This window comes from Coenobita brevimanus, chromosome 80 (assembly GCF_032717465.1).
Source record: "Coenobita brevimanus isolate Jiangsu-jjx chromosome 80, ASM3271746v2, whole genome shotgun sequence".
Lineage (NCBI taxonomy): Eukaryota > Metazoa > Arthropoda > Malacostraca > Decapoda > Coenobitidae > Coenobita > Coenobita brevimanus.
In genome coordinates this window covers 29619122-29642231 of record NC_137033.1, presented here as the reverse complement: position 1 = coordinate 29642231, position 23110 = coordinate 29619122, and the positions used below count along the sequence as shown (strand labels likewise).

Genomic DNA, 23110 nt, shown 5'->3' with positions numbered 1-23110 from the left:
TGGGGACAAAATAACTTTGTCTCATTAAATGCTAGTAAAACTAAATATATACAATTTACTAATAGACAGATATTGCCAGATTCATATATTACCTTCAGTACTACTAATATTCCCATCCCCAAAAGTATTGAAATTCTCGGCGTCTCACTTACCAATGCCGTCAGCTGGACCTCTCATGTTAGATCACTTGCTAAAACCGCCTCAAAGAAACTTGGACTAATGTACAGAGTCCGCAACTTCTTCACTGACGAGCAGTTAACTGTAATTTATAAGAATCATGTGCGCTGTCAGCTTGAATATTGCTCACCCTTGTGGAATGGATGTGGAGAGGTTGCATTAAAACAATTTGAATTATTAACAACCCTGCCATTACAAATAAACTACCCCCCCTACAAGTAAGAAGGAATGTTGCCTCCCTTGCGTTATTTTACAGATATTTTTATGGCAAATGCTCTGACGAAGTTGCGCCCATGGTGCCACCTCTCCATGCCTTCCCTCGTGCTACACAGGCATCTGGTAGCGCTCATGACTGGAATGTCACTCCACCATATTGCAGAACTTCTGCCTATCAGAATTCTTTCATTCCCCGTACTGCATCTCTTTGGAACTCGCTTCCCCAGAGTTGTTTCCCTCCAAACTTCAACCTACAGCGGTTCAGGTCTAACTGTTACAAATATATTATGAACGGAGAACACCATAGTCTGGTGTATGGATTATTTATTTATTTTTTTCATTTGTTTTTCCTTCCTCTGTTATGTTTAATTTAAATTAAAAAAACACTGCCTTCAGTCTCAGTTGGCCATGCGGCACATATGAAGGGTACCTATGACAACATGGAGCAACGTCTGAGATGCATAAACAATGACTCACGTCAGTGGTAGCTCTGTGACAGTTTGAGGGTTTTTGCTCTCTCGCTAGGTCTTCTGGCCAGATACACCAAGTACTGCTGCTTTCTAAGTGAATGGGACAGCCGAGAAAAAGATTCGCACTTCATCAAGCAAGACTGGCCACTTCAACAGTCTTTTGAACCAGGGCAGAAATATGTTCAGCATCCCCCACTCATTAACTGGGGGCAGAGTCTCTTGCCGCCCTTGCACTTCAAGCTGGGCCTGATAAAGAACTTTGTTGAGGTGATGGACAAGACCAAGCCAGCCTTCAAGTACCACCTCGAAAAGTTCCCGAGGCTAAGTGAAGAGAAAATAAAAGAAGGGGTGTTTGTTGGTCTGCAAATTCGTGAACTTGTCAGAAATGAGTTTCACCGTGTTCTACGAGGCAAGGAGAAGCTGGCATGGAAGGCTTTCGAAAGAGATGCAACAAACTTTCTTGGGAACAAGAAGGTGGACGACTACAAGGAATTGGTGGAAAACCTGCTTGAGACATACAGAAGCCCAGGTCTCTGAAAATACACTTTCTACATTCTCATCTGGATTTTTTCCCATCAAACTGCGTAGCAATGAGTGACGAACATGGTGAACGGTGCCGCCAGGATATTGCAATAATGGAGAAGTGATATCAGGGCAAGTGGGGTCCATCAATGCTAGCAGGCTACTGCTGGACAGTGACGAGGTATGCTGTCATCGAAAGCTTCAAGAGGCAAGCTAAGAAATGTTGAACAAATGATAAATGAACTTGAATGACCATGTGACTGGCACAATTGCTGTAGTACTTTCACAGCATCATGCTGAAATAGTGTTTAGCACATTGTGTCTGTATTATTCAGTCCTGATGTGATATGAAATATACATACACTGACTTACCTTGTATTTACTAAATATAAATATGTCCAGAAACCAGGAGCAGTCAAAGGATTTAATGATCATAATTGAATTCAGCATGTCAAAATCTACCAGAAACCGCACATTTCATTTCTGAATCAATCAACTTTCAAAAATTGTAGATCAGTGTAGTATGTGACCAATTGCTGATCAGAAACAGTGAGAAAAGGTACTAAATAATTATGATCGGATAAGGCAACAATTGGATGGCAGCTGGTCGTTTAACAAGGTTAACCTCTTTTTAAATTAAGAATCATGACATAAATTCAATATTTATTTTTGTAGGTTTGTCTCATTCCTTTTTTGTGTAAAGAATTATATACTGCTGTTGAATATGCACGGTATTTCTATGTCTATTACGCAAAATATAATGGGCCTTTACCTTAGGTCTATTGGTGAGAGGGCTTGCAAGGTCAGACAAGAGGGGGCTATCCAGCTGACGGCTCGGGGAACTGTATGAGTTTTGACTCGAAAGAGGGAGGGGGCGAGAGGCACAGTGAACTAGGGAACATCAGATTTCGACTACTTCTGTCCGCCATTTGGCGTCTTTTGGGGTGTGACATGTATCCAAGATATACAGAAGGATTGTTGACCCACCCCCTCTCATGCAAGGCAAAATATGCAGTGTGAACATTTGTATTATGAGGGAAGGACTGTTTTTGAATAAAATGTTAGCATAAATGAATTTTAACTTATTACTTTGGCATTTGTAGCAGTGATAAAATCATTTGCCACCACTGTTACCAGAGCTGCCAAGGTGGTGGTTTTCTCACAGAGATGGACTAATTTCAAGGCCAAGCGGTGGGAAAATTTGAGGAGCTGAGGGTTGTGGATTTCAGTTTTTTAAAGTAGTTGTGCGACTTTTGACTTTTTATTTTGTGTTTAGGATAAATTGTGACTATGTTTTTTGCTATACAGATTTTCCTAATTTTATGGTAATAAAACTGTGTAAAGAATACTTAAGGATGGTATATTTAGTGATGGTCGTTGAGGTGGTAGAGGAATCAGATACTATTAATTGTTAAGATCAGGTGAGGTCAGCCTTACCAGTACGATGATTAGTATGGATATAAATATTCTATACATCAAATTCTGTACGCAAATACTAGTATTGCACTGTAATTAATATATCATGAACCACGGTAGCGGGTCATAATAGGGATCGCCCAGGAATTTGCTGAAAACCCTAATGGAACAATCGCTTAAAAACCATCTTAGAAAGCAAACTTATTCTTGAAACAACTTCCAGAGTGTTCCTTTTCAACAGTTTAGGTCAGCCAAACATTGATAATATGGAAAAGAAGTGTTATAAGAAAGTTTGGTACACTTGAAATTTGCCAGTTTGTTCATATTATTATTATTCATATTATTGTGTCACAGGTCTACAAGAAATTATATTTGGTATTTCGGGATAAAAACTAGTCAGTCGTACTTAATGGGTCACTGCGTATGTCCATGACCTATTTTAAAACACCTGATTGAAAGATGATCATCAGCCTTCCGGATACATACTGTACAGTAGATTCCTCTACGCCATTGCAAGCACGTGAGAAGTCATTCAAGTTCGGAATTGCCATCAAGTGTCAATAGTGCATCACTAGCAGCATAACAATTTGAAATTTTATATTGTACAGTCGCCCCAAGAAGTGATGGCAGAGTTTCAGATTGCTTCGGTCACTGTGCACTGCCGTACGTTCAATGAAAACAGCGAATATAAGGTAAGCATTCAATGCCTTCATCAGGTCATATCAAATAAATTATATATTATATTGCGTTAAGAATGATGTAAAATGAATAACAGGAGGCAGTGATATTAGAAGTTAACACTTAGTTACCTTTCCCAATTTGAATGAATGCGAAATGTATTACTCCGCGCGCGGTGGGCAGTAGGGCTATAACTCCGTCTTCCTGATTTGTTTCCCAGGATTTCAAATACAGATGCTCTAGTTTTGAAGGCCAGTTAAGGAAAATTCATGTGACTGCAATACACTGCCTTATTTTCAAATGCTATGGTGATGATACAGCAACAATAAGGATGCCATAACAATGAAATTATTCTTCGTAATGATGCCCTACCTGCGGTAGCAGCAAGACCATACTGCCTTTTATTCCGTCTTCCTCTCTCCAATAATAATTATAATTAGCAACTTTATTCCCAGTTGATGCAAAATTATTATTAGCTGTAAGGAGGTATGACAGATTCTGCCTTTCTCTCTTACACTAAGCAATAAGCAGGACCAAAACATGAGTTCATAAACTATTGCAATGCAAAACCACGCACTCTTTACTCCATCTTTTAATCTTAATATCTGTCTTTTTAACCCCTTAACCGCGGGGCGTCACTTTCGTGACGCTCAGCCACAATGGATCATACCGCGGGGCGTCACTTTTGTGATTCTGTGTTATTTTGAATTATCCCGGGCTCTCAAGTGGTGGCTTGTATCATCTATCAGTACTGCCAATGTCCAACACTAGTCAGCACTCCAAATCTCATCTGTACTCCCATCCATTGTTGACAATTTAGCGATTTTACCCCCTTCATGACTCCCCTCCCTACCTGCCCTCCATTACCCTGTCCTCTCACCTCCCACGCCGCGCTGCGCTACGCAAATTTCCCCCGGATTTTTCCACAGATTTCATCCATTGAAATAAGCCCTATGCCCTATACTTATACAAAATAATATATACCAAAAAAAAAAAAACAGGTATATAAGTGATAGTGTTATACACCAGAAATTGGCTAATTATCACCTGACAAAACCTCACGTGCATTCATTCGCTACATTACCACGGTAATTTCCCCTTTGATTTATGCCTTGTAATCGATGTCTGTAATAAAAATATATATCAGAAAGGAAGGGAGAATCCTAATTGACATTTACATTCACCTGGAACTACCTATTTCTTTATGTATTGCCGAGATTTTCTACCTATAAAAAATTAGCCTGTAAGTTAGCAGCAGTCAGCCTAAAGTGTCATTGTCAACCCTTCCCTTCTCAGATAAGCCGCGGCATTTAGTTCCTTGTCCTCCGCTGTAGAGAAACGATGTCGCACTCGCGCCCCGCCATTCCTGCCACTTCTGCGCCCATTGCAAAGGGCCCCGTGACCTCTACTCCTAAGAAAAGTAGCGAGGCAAGCAGGAAAGGCCTTAGTGACTCTGCAGTGGCACGTGAACTGGCAGAATTGTCCATGATTATGATGGACAGTGACTATGACGATTCGGGTGAATCGTGTGATGAGCCGGGTGAGGTTATCGTGCCAGAAACAGCAACAACGAGTGCTACAGTAAGTGAATCAGTGTCTAGCTCCAAGGGAAAGGAGCCTTTAGTGCAGCAAGGACAGGAATTTGGGAAGGGAATGAAAAGGCGGCGTGTTAGCCCCAGAACAATGCCCCCACTTGACCCAGCCTGCCATGAGTCACGAGTGCATTCACCTCCCCTTCCCCAAGCCCCACTTCACTCATTTTTTCATCATCGTTGGCTGAGTTATCTCCGGAGTCTTCGTCGTCGGAGTCACCACCAGCATCAACAGTGAAAGCAGGCTGTAGAGGTAGAGGTAAATCAAGGAGAGTGAAAAGTAGTGTAGCTAGTAGGGTAAGGGCTGCTAGTGCTGTACGGCAACCTAGGGTCAGTGCGAGTGACCTTGACCGAGATAAACCTCCCTCACAGCCAACCTCCACCACCACCACCACCACCCGCCCTACACCGCCACGACAGGGAATCCTGGACGCCTTCGCATGGACGGAAGGGTCAGATTTTGTGCCAGAAAATCTAGTTTTTGATGAGAGCTCCTCAGGAGTTCAGCCTGCCTTCACTATGGACGAAAATGCTGAGTGTGTCGACTACCTTTTGGCCTTCCTAGATGACGAAGTCATGCAGCACATATGTGATGAGACCAACAGGTATGAATCACAACGTGCTGCAAGTGGTACAGGTGCAGCCAAGATGCAACAGTGGTCCATGCTGGGAGTGCAGGAGCTGTATGTGTTCTTTGCCCTCATGCTTCTCATGCCACACTCCAAGAAGCATGAGTTGGAAGAATACTGGTCCATGGACCCCTTACTACCCTCACCCACCTTCAATAAGTACATGGCCAGAGATCGCTTCCGGAACATCATGGGAAACCTGCACTTTGCCGACAACGATGTACCTTCCCAAACCGATCCACTCTGGAAGATCCGGGAGATTCTGAGCAGAATGAAGGATAAGTTTATGTCATTCTTCCACCCCTTTCAGAAGGTTGTCATTGACGAATCCTTGGTTTTGTTCAGAGGACGTCTTTGGTTTGTTCAGTACATTCCAAGCAAACGCCATCGCTTTGGAATTAAGTTCTTTGTACTGTGCGACTGTAAGACGGGGTACATCCTTGACTTCGTCATATATTCAGCCAGCACTGTCGATCTGGATAAAACACACCCCCTTGGCTTCTCAGGCTGTGTAGTGAAAGTGCTCCTAGAAAAGTATTTTGGTGGGAATCATGTGCTGTATACAGACAACTACTATACAGCACCGAAACTTGCCAAATACCTTTCTGAGCACGGCATTGGCTCCTGCGGAGCTGTGAAAAGTAATTGTGCCCACTTCCCCAAATTCCCAGAGGTGGGAACCTCGCAGCGAGAAGACATGCACCTACGCAAGTGTGAGAAGATGCTGGCAATACGGTGGCATGACAAGAGGGTCGTGCACATGCTCACCACCGTACATAAGGGGGAGATGAGAGACAGTGGGAAGGTCGACTGTAGGACAGGCGAACCTGTGATGAAACCTGATGCTGTGTTGGATTATAATATCAACATGCGGCTGGTGGACAAGTCCGACATGATGTTCGGTGAGATCAACTGCCTCAGGAAGAATACTAGGTGGTACAGGAAAGTTTTTCTGCATCTGATAGATATGACGATGCTGAACGCCTTCATCCTGTACAAGATGAAGGTCAAGCCACCCAAGTCCTTCTCCCTGAGGTTGTTCGCCAGGACTTGTGTCCAGCAGCTGCTGGAAAGATATGGTAGGGTGACAGCAGCAACTCCAAGGCGCCATCCAGTAACACTTCCCGACCGACTTGAGCAGAGGGCGTATATGGATTGGCACAGACTTGAGCTTATGCCTGCCAAAGGGAAAAGGAAGGCTGCGATTCGCAGGTGTCAGGTATGTGCGCATACCACCCGCCGCACACCTGAGCATAAACGCACCTCTTGGCAGTGCGCTGAGTGCCAGGTTCCCCTCTGTGTTACCTGCTTCTTCGATTACCACAGCCAGAAGCAGTTCTAACAGTGCAAGTGTGGAAGCAGAATGATTTGGAAATAATGTGTAAATAATGTGTAAATAGCAGGTGAAAGCAATGGATGTTCAGTTCATATGATTGAACAGTGTATTATAGTTTTATCTTACTGAAAGTGACAGTGAATAACATAGTGTAAGTAAAATAGCAGGGTAAATATTGAAAATAGAATAGAATATGTAAATAGTAATGTAAGTAATTAGTAATATAAGAATATGAGTACAAATAATTTATGTTATAACAGTGAAAGTGAATCCGTGGCTCTCTACGTATTTTACTGAATGAAAAATTGAATGACTTCAGTGACAATAAACTAATACGACTGAAGGAAACTTATGGAGAAAGACTCCAGATATATATAAGTGTGATATAATAACAGAAATATAAAGTGTGAGGGGTTTTATGAATAATAAATGACAGAGTGCCTAGAGCGAACTAGCGCTAGTGCGATGATCAGACGCGCTCGTAATTTCCATTGCTTTCACAGTGTTTTTTTTTTTGGAGTATGGATCCCAAACTACTTGAAAATTATAGAATAGTGTTTACAGTGTTTGTATCTGGCTGTGGTAATCATATTACGGGTTGTCGGGAAGTGTAAAGTGGAGACTTCGTTACCCTACTTCAGAGGTCTCCACAAGTCCTACGGTAACAGACGAAGGCTCAACAAACATTCCAGGAGAAAGCTGAAGGTATGTGCCATAAGCATTTGTAATTTTATTATTCTAGGACTAATAACTGATTTTTGGCAAATATTTTTTGAGAGTCTGTCAGAGCCCGAATAACCCCGCGGGACACGCAAAACATTGGTAAACAAGCCTGCGGTGTAGGGGTTAAATAAACTGTAATGTCCTGCTGAGCAAAAAATGCTGATTTGGAAGTTTTGAACTAAGTTATTTGTTTATGAACCTCTGCATTTTATTACTCTTGCTAATCGATTATGCACTGAGGATATCAGACTATGACAGCAGTTAGCATTCTGCAAGGAGCTCCGACTCCAGGTAAACATCGAGGTTCTTTATTTTATACTTCTTTCACCGATAGCCCTCTGGCTTATATTAAATAATCCAGAGATTTTTCTTAATGGAAAACTGGCCAAAGGCAGTGTAATAACTGCGTGTCTTTGAGTAATTGTTATCTCTTTTCGTGCGTGTTGATCGAAACATTTAAAATAGCTTACTGGCTTGCGCCGCCTTCCCGCTTTCTGTCGTCGTCCATGGAGACATTGCAAACGGAAATAAACGACCTTAAATTATTCCCTTGTATTGTAACGGAAATTATTTTATAAATAATAATTTCTAATTTTTATTATTTATTAAAACTCCCTTTTGTTCAGTCTTACGCTACTAAAAAATTATCGCGTGTTACCATACTAGATTTGAACTCCGCAAATTGTTCCTGACTGTCCCTGAGCGATAGTTGTGAGATTTCAATTAGTTCCGTTTAGGATTTCCTATTATCTTAACTAATGAACTGCTTCCTACAATTTTGAAATATACAGGTACTGTGGCATTGCTTTATTGTGTTTTGTAACAATTTTTATTTATTAGGTTTCACCTCGTAGAGATATAAGGAAGAGTATGTACACTGTCGCAGACCGAAAATTTCTGGATACTCCTCCGTCACTTCTTAGGCCGACTGTACTACGTTATTACTAAGTGGAAGGCTCTAGTTATAGTAGGACTCGCATAAGTTTGCGGCTGTGGTGTGGCCCGCACCTGTGTACAGTGGTGCCAAGTTTTCTATACCGTTCTCTCTCTCTCTCTCTCTCTCTCTCTCTCTCTCTCTCCTGGTGGGAAATGTGAGCCACCATGAGTACTTTTGATTCTTTTATAAGTTATTTATAATTGTGCTTTCATTTGTTAATTTGGTTTTGTTATATTTAGTGATATTTATCATTTTTTGTATACGGCGACAGATGACCCGTTATTGCAGTACCATGATTGATTTTCATTCATTCATTCTCTTTCCCCTTCCTGTATCTCTTTCTCAGCCTGACAATGCCTCCACCACCACCACCCCCCGTCATGCCGACAATGCATTCAACCTTGCCCCTCTCCTGCCTCTCTCTCTCTCTCTCTCTCTCTCTCTCTCTCTCTCTCTCTCTCTCTCTCTCTCTCTCTCTCTTATTGCAAGAGACATTTTGGATATTTTCTTTTACATAATATTGTATATATTGTAAATTTGACATCATTTCCACACCACCCTTGAGGTATTTGTCTTGGCGCGCTTTTTTTTAAGAGGTGTTCCCAATAGGCCTATTCCTCTATCTCTCACAGAAGGCAGAAAAACAGAAGAAAAAGAAGGAAGAGAAACATGAGGAAGAAAAGTGCGAAAAAGAGGATAGAAGAGTTATGATGTATCCTCATCAGAAGATGTGAGAGTGATAGTGAAAGAATCGATGTAATGGTCAATCACCACATCTCTCTTTTCATCATCCTCTTGCAGTTTTTCTGCGTGCCTTACAGCATTCTTCCAGTTGTCTGCCGTGACGTTATTGAGTGACTCATGGACGAGTGGCTTCAGATCTGCAATTCTGAACGTATTTCTCTTTGACACGTAGCCTTTAACCTGTGCCCAAATTAGCTCGATTGGGTTATATTGGCAGTGGTAAGGGGGTAGGCGTACAACCCTATGTCCATGTTCTGAGGCCGTCTTATCGATTACGTAGTTTGTATCGGCAGCTGCGATGTGGCGAGTCACAAGGTGCAGGAGTTGCGTTTTGAGGAGACCGTCTGGCACTGTAACACCCTTCTTCTCCAGCCATTCTCGGATCTCCGCTTTCTTGGTTGCAGTAGTTGGTGGTTTATTTATTTTTCTGGAGTGATAGGATGCATTATCCATCACTATAACAGAAGATGATGGAATGTTGGGTAACAGTTGATTCTTAAACCACTTTTCAAAGGTGTCCGCATTCATCTGTTCATGATAGTCTCCTACATTCTTTGCTTGGAAAACAAGGGTTGCTCCAGGAACAAATCCATCTTTGGTTCCTGCGTGCAGCAAAATCAAGCGGGAACCCTTCCCTGTGGGCACCCTCACTCCCACGGCCTTGTTTGCATTGCTGTCTACCCAGCATTTGGACACAGAGTAATTTTGATTGCTCCATGTCCCGTCTAAGTAGACAATGGTTTGGCCTGAACTTCTAAGCTCCTTCATTTCTTTCAAGAAAATGCACCGTGCCAAGTTATATCATCTCTTTCCATTAGGAATCTCCGTCCATCAACATTTGCATAACGAAAACCGATTTTCTTAAGAACTCTTCTTAATGTCTCACGGCTGCCAGGATACGAAAGATTGATCTTAATTTCTGCATAAATTTTTTCAAGTGTTGGGATTTCCTTCCTCTGATAAAAACTCAGAACTGTTCTTCATAGCACGCCTTCATTAAAGTTATCAAAGAAATCGGTCATTGGTGCTACATGTTTCCTTTTCTTGGGCGACTTAAACTTGGGACATTGAATCTCCTCATTCTCTCTTGCATTTTTAGAGATTTTTTCAACTGATCTCTCGCTAATCTTCGTTGCTGCAGCTGTACGAGAGACGACCTTTGATAGGCCATGAAGAACTACTCCCTTCTCCCTCTCCTCCTGAAAATACTGCCTTACATTGAAGACAGTTTCTTTAGCCTGGCTGTGTAGAGGCGAGGAATGGGCTGATTGAGCTGCCATGCTATCTGTGCAAAGGACATAAAGGAAGTGACACGAGGTCACCACCGGGAAGCTATGCTGTCAAGGCCACCGACTGGGTGTGGAAGTGTTGCCGCTCGCGAGTGAATAATGTTTTTTTTTTTACTTCGGTATTGGCATATGCCTACTATTTTGTCCTACATATTAGCTTATGATTATAAATGTGATTATTCCTCGCCCTTAAAATTACGGTAAAAGCCAGTAAATTTCAGCATTTTTCCCTAGCAACACCTGTACAAGCTATGCTTGGGTCTACGGAGGGGTACGTACTTTACCTTAGGCCAGACTGGGTGTGTCAGTGTTGCCACTCACAAGAATTATATGAATTATTTCTTTTACTTTGGATATTGGCATATTTCTTCTTTTTTCAGGCTCATTATCTTATATCCATAACTGTGATATTATTACCCACCCTAAAACTACGCTAAAAACCATTAAAAGTGACTACAATTTCTTTTAGCAACACTGTACAATATGTATGCCATGTTTCTGTGTTACTGTATAAATATTTTATGCATAATAAGATTACTGTTGATTCATCCATCAAAATACACAAGTGTAAGTTTTATTCATCTGAATTTATCGAATTTGTGATGCCTTGTACATAAATAGCTTCCGTTTCACATTGCAAGTTGCGGAAACATGGCACCATTGTACACAGGTGCGGGCCACACCACAACCGCAAACTTACGCGAGTCCTACTATAGTAGATAACTTACGCGGGCAATGAAGCACTCTTGTGGGAAAGGGTTTTTGCGTAATTAACACGCACCAGTGCGATTTTACACAATTATATTATTTTTTTAACTCAAGGCTTTATTTAGCTTCTTTTAGTTCATTCATGAAGTTCCGGCAGGCTTGTGTGTAGACGTTACGTGAGATGAGACAACTGAAAAGCACGGTGTGCTTTGCTCCCTGATTGGAAGTGACCACATTGTGATATCGTGACCATTTCTTTTAGCGAACTAACGCCAAACCTGGATCAGTTTTTCAACGTTATTGGAATTCATCGTGACATTAACCATATCACGAGTCAACTGCTGGAGGGTGCAGGGGAGGGGGGGTGAGGAAGAGATGGAGGAGAGGGACGAGGAAGAGGCAGAGGAAGGGATCGAAGAGGGCATGGGGGAGGCACAAGAAGTGTCCCCTACATCAGTTATTACAGTAACTAATGTAGCAACGTTGCATTTTCAATTTCACACAAAAAATTCCACTATTATCCAAATAATCGTGCAAAGCACCGAACAGCAGATTTTGATTCTGTCTTGTAAGGTGACCAGAGTCCCGCTTTTAGGCGGGACAGTCCCGCTTTTTTGGACGTCCGTCCCGCTTTTTTAATTGTGACTAGAATGTCCCGCTTTTTGAGCAAATTATCTTAATTGTACCACTTTTAGAAACTTACTATTGTATTAGATATAACATGACCTTCTTTTATGAAATGATGATGAATTAGAAAAATTATGCATAATCCTAACCAAATGAAATACTGAATTATTAATATAAAGTCTGTAATGCTCACTAGCTGGTAACTTTGGTCGACCCATTCACTGTACCGTACGGTATGTTCGGAGTTCGTAGGAGACGTTAGTGTCTGATTAGCAGCCTCAGTTTGAGGTGTAGCGCAGCAGCGGTCGCTGTCACATTAGTCATTATCTATCTGTCTATCTGTCTATCTAACTATATATCTATCTATCTGTCTATTTGTCTACCTATCTATCTATATAGACACACACACACACACACACACACACACACACACACACACACACACACACATGCACGCACGCACACGCGCGCGCGCGCGCGTCCCGCTTTTAGCTCCAGTAAATCTGGTCACCTTAGTCTTGTAATCAGTTTGAATATATACAGTTTCAGATTTTACTTATTTAGTGGTTCACAAATATCCTTCTCTTGTGTATAGGTAATTCCCTCATCCGTAATGGATTGTATTTTATCTTTTACTTTGATTTGCTTCTGATGTAGCTGTAAAATAGCTTCGGCTGATCACTGCTTTTATTTATGATATCCTCCTCAAACTGTTTTTGGGCTTCCCTCCTTATTCTTGTATAATCGTTTCTTGCCTGTTTGTAATTATTAAATGCCCTTTCACTATTGTGTCTTCTGTATCTATTCCACAACAAATCTCTTTTTTCTTTTGATTTTTTACATTCTGTATTGAACCATTTCTTTATTTTCTTTTCTGCTTCTTTGTGTTGTCAGATGTACTTCCGAACTCCTATTTCATAAAGTTCACAGAATTTTTTATATATAGCATTTACATCTTGTCCTCTAAGCTCCTTTTCCCAATCAATTTCTAAGAAGTACTTCTTTAGGTCATGATAGTTTCCCTTTTTATAGTTTAGGCTCTTTTTGCAACTTTCATTGCTGTTAACTATGTCATATGCAATCCTGAAGTTGCAGTTTAGTACTGCATGGTCGCTTATGCCGAATGGAGGGTGATATATTAAACTGTCAATATCGTTTTCTTGCCTAGTAAATGTAAGATCTAGCACTGAGGGTACATCGAATCCTCTTTTTCTGGTGCTTTCCCTTATATGTTGTTAGGAAAAACTCCTGCACGAGATCCAGGAGCTTTTGGTCCCAACAGCTTTCTTGGCTTATTATATCTAGAGTATTCCAATTTATATTTGTATTAAAATCTCCAGTTAATATAATTCTTTCCGATTTCTCTTCCATTCTATGTAGTAATGCTCTTAAACTCTGAATTGTACTCTCCGCCAGGTCCTCATATTCGTCTCTTTCCCATGTGTTTGATCTAGGTGGCATGTACAAATTGGCTACAATTACTTTCCCTTCAGATGTATTGATCTCTACCGTAATCACTTCTATTTGTGAGGGTATATCTAGTTCTATTTTTTTTACTTTTAGATTTTTCTTAGTTAATATTATAATTCCTCCTCCATTTTTTAAGTTCCTATCTCCTCTCCATATATTATATTCCTCTAAGTTTAGGATGTCATTTGATATCCTTGGTGTTAATTTTGTTTCAGTTAGGCATATTATATGTGGTTCATTTTCTCTGATATAATCATTCATCTCTAATAATTTAGATACCATTCCATCCACATTTGAGTACATCAACTTAATCATCTTGTTTATATACTTATCATTATTTGGTTCTACTACCTTCCTCCTTTTTATTCCCTCCTGTTTATGTACAACTTTCCTACCTGCAATCCAATTACCTTGTAAAAAAAAAAAAATGTATTCCTCTCCTCCTCTGATCTTCCCTCATTTTTTGTTTTTGCTTCCTCCCTCTTCTCTCTCAGTAATTCCAGTTCCTCTTGTGTTAGGTGTCTTTTTATCCGTACATTTTTGAATTCCTCTTTTTCCATAAGATTCTTTGCATTTTTTAGTATCTCCTCCACAGTGTTTACACTCTGGAAGGTTACCTTTAGGGGTATTGACTTGCTTCTCTCGTATTTCCCTAACCTTTTGTGTTCCTAGATGTCATTACTACAGATTTCCTCTGATACTCCTTTCAATATGCTCATTACATTTGCCATCTCCTTTTTGTCTCTTGAGATCTTGTTTTTTACTTCTTCCTCTTCTATACCAATGATTACTATAGATTTGTTGATGTCCACTGAATCTCTGACTAATTTAGGATTGTTCTGGATTATTCTTTTCACTTCCTTTTTAATGCTTTTTCTTCCACCCTTGTTTCTAAGTCTTTCATTATTTTCACCATTTCAGCATATGTGGTTTCCACATCATTTTTATAGCTTTGCACAGCTTCATTCACCTGTGTTATCTTCTCCTCAATATCATTGCTCTGATCTATCAGACTGCTTACTTGCCTAATTGTCTCTGTATCATTTTTGAACTCTTCCATAATACTCTCGTGGTTTACTACTGTACTTGCCATTTCACTAATATTTCTCCTAAGTGAACCCAGTTCTACTGTCAGCTCATCTATGGTTGTGTCTTTCTTGTTGACTTCCTTTCCTAATTTCTCTCTTTCTTCCTTTTGCAAGTGCATCTATTTCTTAATTTCATCAATCTCATTTTGAAAAGCCATCTCTAGTCTGTGTACTCGTTCCACCAGTTTATTGTGAGTCTCCATTTCAACCAGTTCTTGGTAGAAATCATCATCCTGCTTTCTACCTTTATCCCTTTTATTTTCCAAATTTGCTTTACTAAAGTCTATCTATCTATCTATCTATTGCCAGACGCCTCAATCCCGTTTGGGGTGGCCACAAACAAATCGCCTCCAAGTCGCCCTGTCCCCCGCCATCTCACTGCCCTGCTCCCAACTCACACCCCCCTCTCTCATATACCTCTCCACCCCATCCCTCCATCTCATCCTCGGCCTCCCCCTCCCCCTTCCCCCCTCCACCTCACTCACATACACTTTCTTTGTCAGTCTTTCACCCTCCATCCTCTCCACATGGCCAAACCACCTCAGTGTTTCCTTATAACGCTTCCTATCACATCCACATCCACACCACATCGCTCCTTTATATCCTCATTCGTCAGCCAGTCTCTTCATATGACTCCACAGGCTCCTCTTAAATAACTCATTTCCACTGCTCTCACTCTTGACTTGTGTCCCAACAACGTCCAAGCTTCACTTCCGTACGTTAGAGTTGGTATCACAATACTGTCAGTAGTAACTTTTTCACTTCCATGCTCACTTCCCTGTTTCTTATCACTGCTTTCAAAGAACCAGCAACCTTTCTTCCCTGCTGTACCCTTTCACGCACTTCACCCTCCAAACCTCCATCCTTACTCATCACACTACCCAAGTACTTAAACGTACTCACATTTTCCAATTCCTCACCATCCAACCTCGCTGTACATTCACTGACTTCACCTCTCTCAAAGACCATCACTTTACTCTTCCCTACATTCACCTTTAGATTCCGTTTCTTACACACTCTCCTAAACTCATCCACCAAGCCTTGCAGCTCCCCTTCGTCTTCACTCAACAACACAGTATCATCTGCAAACAACAGTACAGGGAGTTTCCAAACACTATCCTCTCTCACCAGGGCCACTCCAACATCCACTACCCTACCTTGTACCTCTTTTATTACCCCATCCATGTAAAGATTGAACAACCATGGAGACATGACACATCCCTGTTTCAACCCAACTTTCAAAGAGAAAAATTCACTTAGTTCACCATCCACACACACTGCAGCCTTCGCACCATCGTACATACTCTTCACAGCATTCAATAACTTCCCATCTACTCCATATATTCTTAACACTTTCCACAATCCTTGTCTATCCACCCTGTCATATGCTTTCTCCAAATCCATGAAAGCCGCATACAACTTCTTTCCCTTCTCTAGAAACTTTTCCACTAAAGATCTAAGAATGAATATCTGATCTACACAACCTCTTCCCTTCCTAAAGCCTCCCTGTTCTTCTCCAACTAATTTCTCTGTTCTTTCTCTAACTCTGTCAATAAGTATCCTACCATACACTTTTCCTATTATACTAAGAAGACAAATGCCCCTATGATTACCACACACTTCTTTTTCCCCTTTTCCTTTGTACAAGGGAATAATTATACCTGACTTCCAATCCTCCGGGACTCTACCTTCCTCCCAGGCCAATCTGCACATCTTCCACATCCATTCTACTACTATCTCTCCCCCATGCTTCAGCATTTCACCACACACTCCATCAATTCCTGGGGCTTTCCCCGATTTAACTTTCTTCATTGCTTCCACAACTTCTATCCTACTGATTTCTTCCTGTCTTCTCACCTCCCTCCTTCTCCCAGCCATTCCCCAGCCACTTATACTCGCATTACTTCCATCCTGTATGTTCAACAATTCCTTAAAGTGTTCTCTCCACCTGCTCACTTTTTCTCCCCTCTCCACTAGTAATCTAACATTTTTATCTTTCACTCCCCTGCTAACTTCACTTCCACCCTGTCTTACTCTTTTCACCTCTTTCCAGAGCATTTTCTTACAGTCCCTCCACTTTACACTCAAATTCCTTCCAAATTCCTCATCCATTCTCTTCTTACTCTCTCTTACTAATCTTTTCACCTCTCTCTTTCATTCTACATATAACTCTCTCTTCCACCTCTCAACTTCTTCCACGCCCCTATTTCTCATCCATTCATTGTATGCTTTCTTCTTTTGTGCCACAGCCTGTCTCACCTCTTCAGTCCACCACGCTGTTCCTTGCACCCCCCTCCGTCTTCTCTTCCTTCCACACACCACATCACATGCTGCGCATATTTCTTCTGTAAGAATCCTACACACACCTTCCACGTCTCCCATCTGCTCCAATTCACATTTGCCCAATCGTTCCTCCACTTCTCTCTTATACTCTGCCTTTTTCTCATCCTCTTGTAACCTTTCCACTCTCCTTGCAACTACTCCTTCCTCTCGTCTTTCCCTTCTTCTATTCCTCCATCTTACTTGAATCTTAATTCTGGCCACCACCAAGTAGTGGTCAGAAAGTCCACTCCCCCAACCTCTATGAGCTCTTGCATCCATTACACATCTTCGCATCCTTTCATCCACACACACATAATCAATCATTGCCTTCCTTTCATTCAGTTCACCACCCACCCTTCTCATCACTCGCCATGTATACCTGTGGATCATTTTATGCCTGAAGAGGGTATTGGCTATCACCAACCCCCTCCCAGCACAAATGTCCACTAACGCACTCCCACACTCCCATTCTCATCTATCTCAGCAGGCACACCCCACTCACCAACTATTCCATCCACCTTCACATTCCCAACTTTACCATTCATATCACCAATCAAAAACACTCTCTCATTCCTTCCAAACTTTTCCATGCACACTTCTACATTTGTCCAGAACTCTTCTCTCACTCTTCTAGCACGATCATGCGTTGGCGCATACACACACACAATCGCCCACATTTGTATTCCAACTTTCAACTTTACCCACACAGTCCTTGACCCAACTGATCCATACTGTCTTATGCTCTTCTGTCTTATGCTCTTCTTCCATCTTTTACTAAAGTATGTGGTCATTATGCAGTACTAAAAGCACATATAGTACTTACATTCTCTGATGCAGTCGTAGACTAAACAAACGATCAGCTGATTTAGCGCATTCTTGCGCTACTTTGTTTTCTATACTGTTGAACAAGTCTTACTTAAAACTTCTTTTTTATATTAGAACACCATTTAGTCTAACCTGGTACAAAGCTTGACTCATATATAGATATTAATTTAGGTAATGCCACTGGCCAAGTTGGCCAGGTATGGAGTGGTGTCAACGTGCGTCTGCTCCCCTCGGTGCCTCGTGTGTGTGTGTGTGTGTGTGTGTGTAGGGACGCCACGCTGGTTGGTGTCTCTCGCGCGTCCATTCTTTTACTGAACGAAAATTTATTAAATGATCAAAACATTCGGCCAACTCAAGGTGGTCGTTAAAACTAAACTTTGCTAAAAGAGGGTCCTGTACATCAAGGGTTTACTCTCTCTCTGTCTGTCTGTCTCTCTCTCTCTCTCTCTCTCTCTCTCTCTCTCTCTCTCTCTCTCTCTCTCTCTCTCTCTCTCTCTCTGTATACCCATATATATCTACATCTATATGTATATCTATCTATCTATCTATATCTGTTTATCTATCTATCTATCTATCTATATCTATCTGTTTATCTATCTATCTATCTATCTATCTATCTATCTGTCTATCTATCTACCTGTCTATTCTCTCGTATGTGTGTGTGTGTGTGTGTGTGTGTGTGTGTGTGTGTGTGTGTGTGTGTGTACTGAATAACTGAATAGCTTACCCTTAGAACCCTGCTTTCATGTTTGGGAAAAAAAAAACTACATGAAAACACCTTGATAACTAAGGGTGAAATCATGAAGTTTGAACCAAAGAACTTAATGACTTGGAGTCGTTAATCAAAGGCCAGTTTGCTATGTATCCCTGCAGCATAGTCACATTCCCTTAGTCCACAGTTTTATACATTAGGTTAACCCTCATCTTTCTCAAGAAAAATATGTATGATAATATTAATAATAACAATAAAGATCATCCAGATTAATGTAACACACGCGTCGGTCTAAGGGCAGAAATTATGATCTTGTCCTTTAACCTTAATTTTTAGTTATTGTTCTCAAAACTGAATGGCGTCATTCTTGCCTGACGCTCAACGGTTCCTTAGAGACTGGTGCAGAGCAGATAAAAAGTTCTGAGTTACGAAACAATTATGTCTACGCCGGGAAAAAATTACCCCCCCCCACACACATAAATACATACACACTGATGATTTTAATGCATAAAAAACAGATATATGTTCAAGTTCATTTATAAACGTCAGCTACCTTAACTCCCTCTGTCTGTCTCTGTCTGTTTGTCTGTCTGTCTGTCTGTCTGTCTGTCTCTGTCTGTCTGTCTCTCTCTCTCTCTCTCTCCCTCCGTACTAAAGATTGTACAACCCAGCTTTCACAAACACAGTAAACCTCACACCCACCATCCCACTCCCTCGTTCTCTGACCCACTCACTCACTTCCCCCTGACAGCCTGGGTGAAAGTTCGTTTTCTTCTTCCTCTTCTTTGGGGGAGGAGGAGGAGAAAGTGGTGCCGGTCTTGAAGGATTTTTAAAACCAAATGGCATGGTGAGAGAGAGAGAGAGAGAGAGAGGGAAAGCCAAGGCCCGATGATTAATAGCAAGGTACTGTAATAAGATATCCCAATTTCCTTCCCCTCCCTCCTTCCTTCTCTCTCTCTCTCTCTCTCTCTCTCTCTCTCTCTCTCTCTCTCTCTCTCTCTCTCTCTCTCTCTCTCTCTCTCTCTCTCTCTCATTAACTTCCCGTCTGTCTTCCTTCCCTCCTTACCCTTTCATTAAGTTATCCAATTCCTTCCTTCCCCCCTTACCCTTACCCATCTCTGTCTTTCTGTCTGTCTGTCTGTCTGTCTGTCTGTCTGTCTCTTACTCTCAATTCCCTACTACCATCTCCTCCTCCACTTACATTCCTCATCCCCCTTCTCCTCCCGTCTTTAAACATAGACCATGTTTATTCTTGTGTAAAAGTGCATTGAGAGAGAGAGAGAGAGAGAGAGAGACAGACAGACAGACAGACAGACAGACAGACAGAGACAGAGAGTGTGCATAAACAGAGGTATTACCCAATAATTTCTTAAGCAGGTAGTGTAACAACCAAGATGACTACTTCCTTTGTTATCCTCCTGCCGCCACCAAATCATTTTTTTCGGCTTAGGATTTGGTAACAAAGTCTCCATCAGCCCCTTCAGTATCAAGATGTCATTTTCCTTTGCTTTTACCACCGACAAACAAATCCGTATTTAGGTAGGTTAGTTGATAACATTCTCTCAGGATTCCATGACCCATTCTTAATTTAACAAAATCGTCTGCTGTTAGATGCAGTATAATTTACTACTGCACCCTACTTTCCTCACATTAACCTTAGTCCTTTCACCTTAACTTGGCCCGGATTATCGTCCTTTTGCAGCTTATTTCACGTAGTTCTGTACAGTACTAAGATAATGTTATGCTTCGACTGTACGTTATTTTCATAGCACTTCTTCATTATTAACATTGTATGCTAGTATTAATCTCCTGTATTAACTTAGCATTTAAGATGGGGTGACGAGAGTTTCAGGCCGAGGTGGAGTCAGATGAGTGTAGCCGTAAAATTGCCATCTCTAAACTCGAACACAAGATTAACACTTGAATACGGTCCTGGTCACGACGTGCTGTGGTATTGTGCTGTTATGACACTGAGCTTCAGAAAGTGGATGCAACAGGATGAAAATCTCCTCCTTGTTAGAAATGAATAAGCTAGGAAGAGGAGGAGAATAAAATTATTTGAATTGTTAACCTTTTCGTCGCCATGGACGCCCCTAGGCCAAAATAGGATCGAAGGAGGCACCTTCACCTGGTGGCACCCATATGATTGTGTGTGTGTGTGTGTGTGTGTGTGTGTGTGTGTGTGTGTGTGTGTGTGTGTGTGTGTGTGTGTGTGTGCGTGCGTGCGTGCGTGCGTGCGTGCGAGTGAGTGAGTGAGTGTGTGTGTGTGTGTGTGTGTGTGTGTGTGTGTGTGTGTGTGTTGTGGGAAGAGTAAAGTGATGGTTTTTGAGAGAGGTGAAGTCAGTGAATGTACAGAGAGGTTGGATGGTGAGGAATTGGAAAATGTGAGTACGTTTAAGTACTTGGGTAGTGTGATGAGTAAGGATGGAGGTTTGGAGGGTGAAGTGCTTGAAAGGGTACACCAGGGAAGAAAGGTTGCTGGTTCCTTGAAAGCAGTGATAAGAAGCAGGGAAGTGAGCATGGAAGTGAAAAAGTTACTACATGACAGTACTGTGATACCAACTATAACGTATGGAAGTGAAGCTTGGACGTTGCTGGAAGGACACAAGTCAAGAGTGAGAGCAGTGGAAATGAGTTATTTAAGAGGAGCCTGTGGAGTCGCATGGAGAGACAGGCTGACAAATGTGGATATAAAGGAGCGTTGTGGTGTGGATGTGGATGTGATAGGAAGCGTTATGAGGAATACACTGAGGTGGCTTGGCCATGTGGAGAGGATGGAAGGTGAAAGACTGACGAAGAGAGTGTATGTGAGTGAGGTGGAGGGGGGGAAGAGGGAGGAGGAGGCCGAGGATGAGATGGAGGGATGAGGTGGAGAGGTATATGAGAGAGGGGGATGTGAGTTGGGAGCGGGGCAGTGAAATGGCGGAGAACAGGGCGACGTGGAGGCGATTTGTTTGTGGCCACCCCGAACGGGATTGAGACGTCTGGCAATATACATATATATATATATATATATATATATATATATATATATATATATATATATATATATATATATATATATATATCCTCTTCTGTCTTTCCTTCATTCTTTCCTCGTCCTTCTGCCTACGGGTGACTTTACACTCCCTCCTCTGTCTTTCTTTCCTTCATTCTTTCCTTTTCCTTCTGTCTGTGGGTGACTGTACACTGAGTGACAAGCCAAATGGTTTCCTGTACACCAGGAAACCATTCACTACGCTGGGTGGTAACCATATAGCCAGATTTTGGCACCTGGTGGTTTAGTGGGTAATTATTGCACTCCAGTTGGATTGAGCCAGTGAAGGTTTATATCCAAGTGGTGGTTGGGGTTTATTGCTCATGTAATGCCACTCAGGGTTGAGTGAGGCTCGTCACTCATCTTAAATGTCGAAACCAACTGCCTAGCTCCGGGCTCCTACGCTCCTCATGGGGCAATGTAGGATTGGATGATATATATATATATATATATATATATATATATATATATATATATATATATATATTAAGGGACCGATTACTGATCACTGAGGTACAACACCATGGTCTGTCAATTTTATGAAGCGCATTTAGGCGTTGTCCCTCTTGGGAATTTCCTCGGCCGCCTCTCTGTCAAACGTGTACACCTCTCTGTCTCATGTCAGCTATTTACTACTTTTAAATGAGGCTTATTTACAGTATATATATATATATATATATATATATATATATATATATATATATATATATATATATATATATATATATATATATATTGTTACGGAACAGAGAAAGATAACGTACACTTTAAGTGAGAATGCTAAAAATCACCACTGTCCCGTAAAGTTCCAGGTTCAAAACAAAAGAGTTAGGTAAAATTACAAGTTATAGTTTAATGCTCAAACTAACAACAAAACATTCAGGACTCATAAGGATAATGTAATGGCAAATAAACAGGTTAAATATATGGTTAACTGCAATAGCCTCTATTAACACGAAATTAGCAAGAGTAAATTTATCTAAGTCAGCCCTGATGAAATGAGATACCAGATAATACTCAGTGAATGCCAGATAAATAATTACAGATACAAACTATTATCAAAAATGACTGACATAAAGATCCATACATGAATTACAAAAACTTCACTAGGCCTACAAATTAAACTTATGCTATACAGTACAAGAAAAAAAACAACAACAGTTATACTCAAATTACACACAGCTGCTAGATGGTTGGAGACTTCTTGAGCACTCACAATAATAATATCTGTACAGGGGAGGACAGAGATGTGAACAAAATGAGGAGCAGATCTAAGTGGCAATGATGCAGAGACTGAGCTCATTATATAGGGGCCGGCAGAGCCTGACACAACTTGTAAGAGGGACGCGCAAATGAAGCGATGGGGACAAACGGTCGACAATCCCACACTGAATAACAGAAAGGACGACTTACTCTACTATAACGGTAGAAGGGGGGGACTGAGGCAGAACACGCTCGTGATCAAACATGCAGCAACTGTGCGTTAAAATTACACAAAGGATGATGAAATCATAGGCTGTGTAACAATATATATATATATATATATATATATATATATATATATATATATATATATATATATATATATATAT

The 23110-nt window shown here is 41.2% G+C and overlaps 1 protein-coding gene across 1 annotated transcript; it reads right to left on the bottom strand.

The window, feature by feature from the left end:
- Positions 1 to 1545: 1545 nt before the first annotated feature.
- Positions 1546 to 10208, bottom strand: LOC145409315 (uncharacterized). The gene is made up of 2 exons (XM_080279787.1): positions 9516 to 10208; positions 1546 to 1584 (listed from the first exon to the last, which is right to left on the bottom strand). The coding sequence occupies exons 1-2, from the start codon at positions 10206 to 10208 to the stop codon at positions 1546 to 1548; spliced, it is 732 nt and encodes a 243-aa protein (XP_080135913.1).
- Between the last annotated feature and the right edge of the window lie 12902 nt (positions 10209 to 23110).

Coding starts and splice junctions, on each gene's coding strand:
- LOC145409315 (XM_080279787.1), bottom strand. CDS start 10,208: ATGAAGGAGCTTAGAAGTTCAGGCCAAACCATTGTCTACTTAGACGGG. Junction 1,585..9,515: donor CAGACAACTGGAAGAATGCT/GTAAGGCACGCA, acceptor TGCCTCTTGAAG/CTTTCGATGACAGCATACCT.